This window comes from Bombina bombina, chromosome 11 (assembly GCF_027579735.1).
Source record: "Bombina bombina isolate aBomBom1 chromosome 11, aBomBom1.pri, whole genome shotgun sequence".
Classification (NCBI taxonomy): Eukaryota; Metazoa; Chordata; class Amphibia; order Anura; family Bombinatoridae; genus Bombina; species Bombina bombina.
This window is the reverse complement of record NC_069509.1, coordinates 33809521-33821673: the sequence shown is the minus strand read 5'-3', so window position 1 is coordinate 33821673 and position 12153 is coordinate 33809521. Positions and strand designations below refer to the sequence as shown.

At 31.7% G+C, this 12153-nt stretch overlaps 1 protein-coding gene across 1 annotated transcript in view; it reads left to right on the top strand.

The window, feature by feature from the left end:
• Window positions 1-12153, top strand: part of DOC2A (double C2 domain alpha) — a 160498-nt gene that overhangs the window by 48501 nt on the left and 99844 nt on the right. The window contains exon 5 of the mRNA XM_053694322.1: window positions 181-307. Coding sequence (XP_053550297.1) covers window positions 181-307 — 127 coding nt within the window. The remainder of the gene's footprint in view (window positions 1-180; window positions 308-12153) is intronic.

Genomic DNA, 12153 nt, shown 5'->3' with positions numbered 1-12153 from the left:
TCTGATTGCCTGTTCCATAGGATCAATCTCATTTGTTGACTGATTTTTGAACTTCACCCACTGTACTAAGTGATCTCCTAGCATGTTCTTGGCGTGTTCTTCACTTTGTTCTGCACTGTAATGTCTTGGCCTCTCGTGTTGTTGACATGTTCTCTGCATGTCATTGCCGTGTCCTCACAGGATCTCTGTGTGCGACGAGGACAAGTTGAGTCACAACGAGTTCATCGGAGAAACTAGAGTTCCACTTCGTCGGCTAAAACCTGGGGAAAGAAAACACTTCAACTTGTGTCTGGAACGACAAATCCCAGTAAGGAGCAAGGGTGGGAGGCAAAATGACAGACAGACAAGTGAAAAAGACAGAATGAATGACAGAAAAAGACAAAGAAAGGGCTGTACGTACATAATATTGACATGTATGGGATATACTGTATGTGCTGATGAAAGGAGAAGACAATTAGATACCTTAAAGGGATACTGAAGACAATTTTTTTCTTTCATGAATTAAATACTGTAGAGCAGCAATTTTAAGCAACTTTCTAATTTACTCCTATTATCAACTGTTCTTTTTTCTCTTGCTATCTTTATTTGAAAAAGCAGGCATTTAAGCTAAATACAGCCACCAATCAGCAAATGCTATCCAGGTTGCTGAACCAAGATTACATTACTGGTTTTTTTTTTTCAAATAAAGATAGCAAGAGAACGAAGAAAAATTGGTAATAGGGTAAATTAGAAAGTTGCTAAAAACTGCAGCTCTATCTGAATCATGAAAGAAAAAAATTGGGTTCAGTGTCCCTTTAATATTTAGACACTATAGTACAGGGATAAAGTATCTAACACCTCCTCATTAGTCACCTGAAGCACAAGATTACTTTGTACTACCACTGAGAACTTCCTGCATCTAGTAAATGTAAAAAAAACTTAAAGCTTACAACAAAAATCGACAATATTGTTTAAAGGGACACTGAACCCACATTTTTTCTTTCGTGATTCAGATAGAGCATGACATTTTAAGCAACTTTCTAATTTACTCCTATTATCAAATATTCTTCATTCTCTTGGTACCTTTATTTGAAATGCAAGAATGTAAGTTTAGATGCCAGCCCATTTTTGGTGAACAACCTGGGTTGTTCTTGCTAATTGGTGGATAACTTCATACATCAATAAAAAAAAGTGCTGTCCAGAGGTCTGAACCAAAAAAAAGCTTAGATGCATTCTTTTTCAATTAAAGATAGCAAGAGAATGAAGAAAAATTGATAATAGGAGTAAATTAAGAAAGTTGCTTAAAATTGCATGCTCTATCTGAATCACAAAAGAAAAAAATTGGGTTCAGTGTCCCTTTAAATTCAAATTGTTGTGTAATTTTTTACAAAATCAAATCCTTTTTTCCGCAGTCTTACCTAGTTTCTTATTGTTAAACAAAATAAAGTTTTCTAGTGGCGTATAAAAAAACATACATACATTTTTACCAGATTACAAGTGGTGCACTTTTTAGCAAACTCTTTTGCTCACGCATAAACACTGCCAGAAGAAAACTATTAATGCGCATGGGTTACAGGTTGAAAGTAAAATGTTTGAACGCGAGTGAAAGCAGCCACGTGCTAACTTTAGGACTTAGAATATTGCGACTGCACTTTCTTCTTCTTCTTATAAACATCAATGGAGAGCGCAAACTGGAAAAAACCTAACACATCATTCGTGCACTAACCCGACAGGAGTTATACCTACAGCACTAACCTGAAGTTAGTCATGAATATTTTACATTCAAATGTTCTTCACCTAGGATAAAACATATATTTAAAAATACATAGAACATTTTCCCCTTGGAATGTAAAATATTTACTGTAGATACACAGTCAAACACATAATTAAATATATAAAAATGTATTTAAAATTATTTTTATTATTTTCAGGTATTTGGGTGGAAAGGGCTTCAAAGCATATGTCATACACATGCATATAGCCCTTTTCATTTAAATACCTTGTAATACACCATATACCCTTCTAACTATTTTTAAAAATATGTGAATATTTTTTATGAGATAGTGTATATATATGAGTGTAACTGTTAATGTGAATGCATGTAATACTGTTTAATGCAACTTTTAATTAGCCCTAATCCTTTACGCAAGGTCTTACAAGTTTAAAGTAAATGCTACCGCACAAGAGCAAACTAAATATGTGCTCCCAGCAAACTAACGTCAGTAATTAACACACCAGTGCTATTCAACTGGCGCATACTAGTTAATAAACTGTTGACTTGTAATATGATCAGACAAATAAAAGCGCTAGGAATTGTATTTGATCAATGTTAACGGACAATAACGCTAATATTTTTGCATTCTACTTGTAATCTAGTCTGATACACATTTGTGTAAACCTGTTTATATTTATTATTTAAGCTAGGTTTTTCTTCATTTAATTGTGTGTAACTCGGATGTGTAATATGCGTATAAATGTTTGCTATTAGTGTTTCAAGTAATCAAAACACTTCATCTTAAAATGTCATAAAACAAGCCGTATAAAGGTACACACAGTCATATGGTAATGATCCTAACGCATTCCTGAACAGACCTTAGTCGTTCTTTAAGGCAACTCATCATTGTGGCTTTTATTAAAATCGCACACACAAAGATATTTAATCACAACATTGTTCTTTCCATTGCACTGGAAATAAAAACATCCGGTACAGTACTATGTAGCTTAACTGCTCCTTTGTGCGAAATTTTACAAAAGCAATAAAAGTGATGTTTTACTACATGATAAGATGAAGACGTCTCATTACTTTATGTGATAATAACCTTTTGTTGAGATGCATATTATAAGGGGCGAGTCACATAAATGTTATCATTTTGCTCACTACGTTGGAAAAAGCTGTCACACACACACACAGAAAAAAATAAAAAATAATATATATATATATATACATACACATTTTATATATAATTGTGTATATACTGTGTGTGTATATATATATATATATATATATATATATACAGTATATATATATATATATATATATATATATATATATATATATATATATATATATATATAAACACACATGCACATTATTAGGATATTTGCAGATTTTATATATATATATGATCTGCAAATATCCTTTGCTAATATAATCTGAATGAACAAGAAAATACATGCAAATTAATGACATGGAAAAGCAACTTAAATTATAATTACATATTTTCTCCTGAAAAATGTCAACATAAATCAAGTTTAAAACTAGTAACCTGCCAGTTTGATTGGCTATTGGTATGTTGTGTGCATAATAGGGCACGTTTCATGTCTACCCTTGTATAAATTAATGTATAGCACAGACAGCAAGCTTTAAGCTTTTGCTTATTATCCGCTGACTGTCTTTGACGAGATTTGGAGTATTTTATTCCTAATGGTGATAGGATGAGCCAGATCTGGGTTATTTCTACATTGTGCCTAGTGTTATTCAGCTACATCTTACTGACAATGTACAACATGTGAAACCCATCTCTGTAGTTGGTTGCCTCCTTAATTAATAAGAAAACTACATGGTATTTCATAGCTAGATGAACTATCAAATTAATGTGAGATGTCGTAGCAGGTTACTTAGCCAAATACAATGTTCTAACCTTGTTGCAGCTAATAGACAGAAGGTCAACTCAGCCTTTTATCCTTCCAATTGTCATACATATATTATCAGAGAGAGCTTCTATGTATAATGTACATATATATATATTATCAGAGAGAGCTTCTATGTATAATGTACATATATATATATATATTATCAGAGAGAGCTTCTATGTATAATGTACATATATATATATATATATTATCAGAGAGAGCTTCTATGTATAATGTACATATATATATATATTATTAGAGAGAGCTTCTATGTATAATGTACATATATATATATATTATCAGAGAGAGCTTCTATGTATAATGTACATATATATATATATTATCAGAGAGAGCTTCTATGTATAATGTACATATATATATATATATATTATCAGAGAGAGCTTCTATGTATAATGTACATATATATATATATATATTATCAGAGAGAGCTTCTATGTATAATGTACATATATATATATATATATATATTATCAGAGAGAGCTTCTATGTATAATGTACATATATATATATATTATCAGAGAGAGCTTCTATGTATAATGTGCATATATATATATTATCAGAGAGAGCTTCTATGTATAATGTACATATATATATATATATATATTATCAGAGAGAGCTTCTATGTATAATGTACATATATATATATATATTATCAGAGAGAGCTTCTATGTATAATGTACATATATATATATATATATATATATATATATATATATATATATTATCAGAGAGAGCTTCTATGTATAATGTACATATATATATATTATCAGAGAGAGCTTCTATGTATAATGTACATATATATATATTATCAGAGATAGCTTCTATGTATAATGTACATATATATATATATATATATATATATATATATATATATATATATATATATATATATATATATATATATATATTATCAGAGATAGCTTCTATGTATAATGTACATATATATATATATATATATATATATTATCAGAGAGAGCTTCTATGTATAATGTACATATATATATATATTATCAGAGAGAGCTTCTATGTATAATGTACATATATATATATATTATCAGAGAGAGCTTCTATGTATAATGTACATATATATATATATATATTATCAGAGAGAGCTTATATGTATAATGTACATATATATATATATATATATATATATTATCAGAGAGAGCTTCTATGTATAATGTACATATATATATATTATCAGAGAGAGCTTCTATGTATAATGTACATATATATATATTATCAGAGAGAGCTTCTATGTATAATGTACATATATATATATTATCAGAGAGAGCTTCTATGTATAATGTACATATATATATATTATCAGAGAGAGCTTCTATGTATAATGTACATATATATATATTATCAGAGAGAGCTTCTATGTATAATGTACATATATATATATATTATCAGAGAGAGCTTCTATGTATAATGTACATATATATATTATCAGAGAGAGCTTCTATGTATAATGTACATATATATATATATTATTAGAGAGAGCTTCTATGTATAATGTACATATATATATATTATCAGAGAGAGCTTCTATGTATAATGTACATATATATATATATATATATATATATATATATATATATATTATCAGAGAGAGCTTCTATGTATAATGTACATATATATATATATATATATATATATATATATATATATATATATTATCAGAGAGAGCTTCTATGTATAATGTACATATATATATATTATCAGAGAGAGCTTCTATGTATAATGTACATATATATATATATTATCAGAGAGAGCTTCTATGTATAATGTATATATATATATATATATATATATATATATATATATATATATATATATATATATATATATATATTATCAGAGAGAGATTCTATGTATAATGTACATATATATATATTATCAGAGAGAGCTTCTATGTATAATGTACATATATATATATATTATCAGAGAGAGCTTCTATGTATAATGTACATATATATATATATTATCAGAGAGAGCTTCTATGTATAATGTACATATATATATATATATTATCAGAGAGAGCTTCTATGTATAATGTACATATATATATATTATCAGAGAGAGCTTCTATGTATAATGTACATATATATATATATTATCAGAGAGAGCTTCTATGTATAATGTACATATATATATATATTATCAGAGAGAGCTTCTATGTATAATGTACATATATATATATTATCAGAGAGAGCTTCTATGTATAATGTGCATATACTGTATATATATTATCAGAGAGAGCTTCTATGTATAATGTGCATATATATATATATTATCAGAGAGAGCTTCTATGTATAATGTACATATATATATATATATATATATATATATATTATCAGAGAGAGCTTCTATGTATAATGTACATATACTGTATATATATTATCAGAGAGAGCTTCTATGTATAATGTGCATATACTGTATATATATTATCAGAGAGAGCTTCTATGTATAATGTACATATATATATATTATAAGAGAGAGCTTCTATGTATAATGTGCATATACTGTATATATATTATCAGAGAGAGCTTCAATGTATAATGTACATATATATATATATATATATATATTATCAGAGAGAGCTTCTATGTATAATGTACATATATATATATATATTATCAGAGAGAGCTTCTATGTATAATGTACATATATATATATTATAAGAGAGAGCTTCTATGTATAATGTGCATATACTGTATATATATTATCAGAGAGAGCTTCTATGTATAATGTACATATATATATATATTATCAGAGAGAGCTTCTATGTATAATGTACATATATATATATTATCAGAGAGAGCTTCTATGTATAATGTACATATATATATATTATCATAGAGAGCTTCTATGTATAATGTACATATATATATATATATATTATAAGAGAGAGCTTCTATGTATAATGTACATATATATATATTATAAGAGAGAGCTTCTATGTATAATGTACATATATATATATATTATCAGAGAGAGCTTCTATGTATAATGTACATATATATATATTATCAGAGAGAGCTTCTATGTATAATGTACATATATATATATTATAAGAGAGAGCTTCTATGTATAATGTACATATATATATATATATATTATCAGAGAGAGCTTCTATGTATAATGTACATATATATATATATTATCAGAGAGAGCTTCTATGCATAATGTACATATATATATATATTATCAGAGAGAGCTTCTATGTATAATGTACATATATATATATATTATCAGAGAGAGCTTCTATGTATAATGTACATATATATATATATTATCAGAGAGAGCTTCTATGTATAATGTACATATATATATATATTATCAGAGAGAGCTTCTATGTATAATGTACATATATATATATTATCAGAGAGAGCTTCTATGTATAATGTACATATATATATATATTATCAGAGAGAGCTTCTATGTATAATGTACATATATATATATATATTATCAGAGAGAGCTTCTATGTATAATGTACATATATATATATATTATCAGAGAGAGCTTCTATGTATAATGTACATATATATATATATATTATCAGAGAGAGCTTCTATGTATAATGTACATATATATATATATATTATCAGAGAGAGCTTCTATATCTGCATATCAATAACAACTAGTAGTTGACAATAAGGGGTCTATTTATCAAGCTCCGAGCGGAGCTTTATGCCCTGCGTTTCTGGCGAGCCTTCAGGCTCACCAGAAACACAAGTTATGAAGCAACGCTCTAAAGACCGCTGCTCCATAACCTGTCCATCTGCTCTGAGGCGCCGGACAGACATCGCGGGAAATCAACCCGATCGAATATGATCGGGTTGATTGACACCCCTGCTAGCGGCCGTATGCTGTTGGCTATAGCGGATCATGTCCGTTCGCACAATTATAAAGGAACCCCTAATTAGTTAAAGAGAAATGTTGATGCAGTAATAAAATAATCTCATTATTGCTAATATCCCTTGGTAAGTATGTCTATAATACTCCTAAAAGAGGTTATATGCAGGTTCTACTGCAAAAATCGCAGGTCATTAATAGTTAAATAATAGTTAATAGTCACGTAATTTTTACATTACAAACCATAGCTGCCTAAGGTCTTAACATGGAAGTAAAGTCTAACTTTGGAGCCAATAAGGAAAAAGCAGCTGCACAAAACAACAGCAGCATTCTGCTCAGGGGCTGCAATACTTTAGGCTCCCAAGTAGACATTTACCTATGTGTTTAGCACATTTGCAAAAGTATGCAGAGTTAGTGATTCAAAAATGATACTTTTCGATGAAATAGAGCATGCAATTTCTGCCTTAGAATGTCCCTTTAAAAACATGCACCATTAGGTACCGCAGTGATTGCTATGGTGAACAGGACACAGAGCCCATTAGGAGAAGCTTATGCACCAATCTGCCAATCACTGGCTGTGCCCAGGACCAGTATGGCAGAGCATGGGTATAACAACTACATGCCCAACCTCCAGGGGCGTATTTAGGTTTTGTGCTGCCCTAGGCACTCAAAATTCTGCTGCCCCCCACCCCACCCCAGGTTTAAGACCTTTTTTTAGACATAATATTTTTGGGGCAGGGTGTAAAAAATAAAAAAAATAATGGCTTTTTAAGTAGATGTTCACCAGGGCTTGCATTCACTCTGGTCACACACACACACACACACACACACACACACACACACACACACACATATATATATATATATATATATATATATATATATATATATATATATATATATATATATATATATATATATATATTAAGATATTATTTTGCAAGTAAGATGATTAAAGTGTTTATATAATACAAAATATCCTTCACTGTATGATAGTTTGTCAGTAGGTAGTTGTTTAACCTTAAACATCTTCTTTGGTGATTGACAGTTATTTAAGCAAAATATCTGCTTGGATAAATATGTAATGAATATACAAACTGGCCTTTAAAAATACTTAAAAAATACAACAGTAGTTATGATAGGTTTAGGAATTGTATCCTAGGGTGAAAAGTCACATGATACAATCATAATAAAGTATATACTTGTATTGTTTCTGAATGTATTAAATGCATACAACATATTTTCAGTTGTGTTTTAAGTCACATAGTTGTATAGATTCAGCAATAAATACTTATTCTTTGCATGTATGACAGATAGACAAACAGTAAATGTACAAGTATTTAGTGACTAATCCGTTTAAGTATTTTAATGCCTAATGAAGATGTATTGAAGGGAGAAAGGCATATGCTGTTTCACAGTGGTCACGTTGTAGTGCACACTGCACTGTGTAGTCTGTGTGAGTCTCAATCACGCGGTGGAGCCAGGAAGAATACCGCATTCCCTCTCAGTCCAGGCCAGGCTGCACAAGTGAGCTCCGCCTCCACCGTCACCACGTCATGCGCACCCGCATACAATCCCATAGGATAGCAATAGCCGGGCCAGCCATTTAAGTCATTAGTACTTGGTTGATTTAGCCACACGGCCCTGAGTTCAGTAGAGTGGCCCTAGGGACCCAAAATTCTGCTGCCCCTTAAAAATCTGCTGCCCTAGGCACCGGCCTTGTTGGCCTATGCCTTAATACGCCCCTGCCAACCTCTTTACAAAGGTTAAACAAATACTTATGAACTAAAAATGATTAAATAATGAAATCTCAGAATTCAAAAGTGTCTCTTAAATTCTATAGCTGTGCAACTATATAATTATACAACTGTGTTTTAGTAGAACCTGTGTAGGGCACAATACAAAAGTGACTTACCCCTGAGTAATCTACCTCCTACAGAATCAAACTACTAAACATTAGTCATCCTAAGTCATCATCTCTTAGGGTAAAAGAAAAAGAATCACTGTTCAAGCTCTGATAGAATGTTCTACGGTCTCTGCATTTACTTATTGGCTTTATAACACATATTTTGTGTATAAGACATAAACAAGAATGGTTGGTTACTATTGAGGTGATGCAAATTACTCCTCCACTGGCTCCCACCAGCTGTGTGTGATTCAGACTCTCTAGAACAACATATACACATAGCAATTATGTAGAATTGTGAATGGAATATCGGAGAATAAGCATCTTCTTAATATCTCATATTCCTTCCATCGCTTATTATTCTCGTTTCGCTGTTGGTTTATATTCAATTACAGCTGCAATGTGCCTTGCAGTTTGTATGATTACACATAATTATATATGTATGTATATATGTGTTTATATATATATATATATAGTATAGTAACAAACTCAACACATTTTTTAAAACTCAAAATATTACTCTATATTTTTTTATTTTAATCAAATAAATAATAATAATAAATAATAATAATAATAAATCCTCAAACCTCTTTTTTTCTACAAATTAATTCCATATAGTTAGCAAGATAAAAGTGTCACTAAAGTCAAAATGAAATTTCTACATTTGAGATAAAACATGCAATGTTAAACAACTTTCCTATTTACTTGTATTATCTCATTTGCTTTGTTCTCTTGGCATCCTTTGTTGAACAGCTTACCTAGGTAGGCTCAGAGGAAGCAATACAATAATGAGAGCTAGCTGCTAATTTGTGGCTGCATATATGTGTGTCTTGTCATTGGTCACACTTTTCAACCTAGTGCATTTCTACTCCTTTAACAATGGATACCAAGAGAATGAAGTCAGTTGGAAAGTAATTTAATTTGTATGCTCTATTTGAATTGTGAAATAACCAAAATTGGGCTTCATGTTCCTTTAAATATCTTCAGTATGCAAAATTTGTAAAATAGGAAAACTTCAGGATTTTATTTTGCATGATAAACGTTAGGAAGCCACCGGGCTTTGAATTTAAATTACAGCTTCTTAATTTGACTCAACATATTCATGTTGCTTTATTACTTGATCATATTCATTATAAAGGTACCTTAGCAATTAATTAAAGATAAATCATTTTTATTTATCATTCTTCACAGAGCCCACAGAGCGGCGCTAATCCCGACCCTACTTCACAGAGCGGCGCTAATCCCGACCCTACTTCACATAGCAGCGCTAATCCCGACCCTACTTCAAGGAGCGGCGCTAAACCCAACTACTTTACAGAGCAGTGCTAATCCCAACCCTACTTTACAGAGCGGCGCTAATCCCGACCCTACTTCACAGAGCAGCGCTCATCCCGACCCTACTCCACAGAGCGCCGCTAATCCAGACCCTACTTCACAGAGCGGCGCTAATACTGACCCTACTTCACAGGGCGGCGCTAATCCTGACCCTACTTCACAGAGTTGGGATTAGTGCGGCTCCACTTCACAGAGCGGCGCTAATCCCAACCCTACTTCACAGAGCGGTGCTAATCCTGACTCTACTTCACAGAGTGGCGCTAATCCCGACCCTACTTCACAGAGCGGCGCTAATCCCGACCCTACTTCACAGAGCGGTGCTAATCCCGACCCTACTTCACAGAGCGGCGCTAATCCTTACCCTACTTCACAGGGTTAGGATAAGCGTGGCTCCACTTCACAGAGCGGCACTAATCCCGACCCTATTTCACAGAGCGGCGCTAATTCCGACCCTATTTCACAGAGCGGCACTAATCCTGACCCTACTTCACAGAGCGGCGCTATTCCCGACCCTACTTCACAGAGCCACGCTAATTCCGACCCTACTTCACAGAGCGGCGCTAATCCTGACCCTACTTCACAGAGCGGTGCTAATCCTGACCCTACTTCACAGAGCGGTGCTAATCCTGACCCTACTTCACAGAGTTGGGATAAGTGCGACCCCCCAGCGTGCTATAGGTAGGTATTAAACTGTAGGTGATACTTTTTTTACCTACAGTAAATAATGTTTACATTTGTTTAAAACGAATAGCTGCAAACGAATATTCTGAAAAAAAAAATGTTTTCAGAATATTTGTTCCGATTTATTCAGTGCTGCACAAGTCTACTAAATTTGACAGCGCTATTTTGGACTGTACTTATGTGCAACACTTAAATCACTACTTGTAATACAAAGGCTATGATCGAGTTAACAGCGTTCCCTGCGCTATCTATTAAAAGTATAAAATGTTTTGGCCGTTAAGATGCTCTGGTTTAATTTTAAGCCATCCACTTGTACCATATTGTGTGTTATTCTTAGCACAAGATCAAATGCAAGATAGTGCACCCCGTGCTATCGATTGCGCTCCACCTGTAATTTTTATGCGGTATTGGTTTTGAGTTTAAAGGGACATAAAACCCCAAAATCTTCTTTCATGATTCAAATAGAACATACAATTTTAAACAAGTTTCTAATTTACTTATATTATCAAATTTAATTTCTTTTCTTGTTATCCTTTGTTAAAAAGCAGTAAGGTAAACTAAGGAGTTTGCACGTGTCTGCTGTACTATATGGCTGGAGTTTTGCAACAATGTTATACATTAGCAAAAGCACTTGATGCCAGCACTATTTCCTGCCATGTAGTTCTTCAGGTATGTGCACACTACATATCTAGACATCTTTTCAACAAAGAATAACATGAGAACAAGCAAACTTG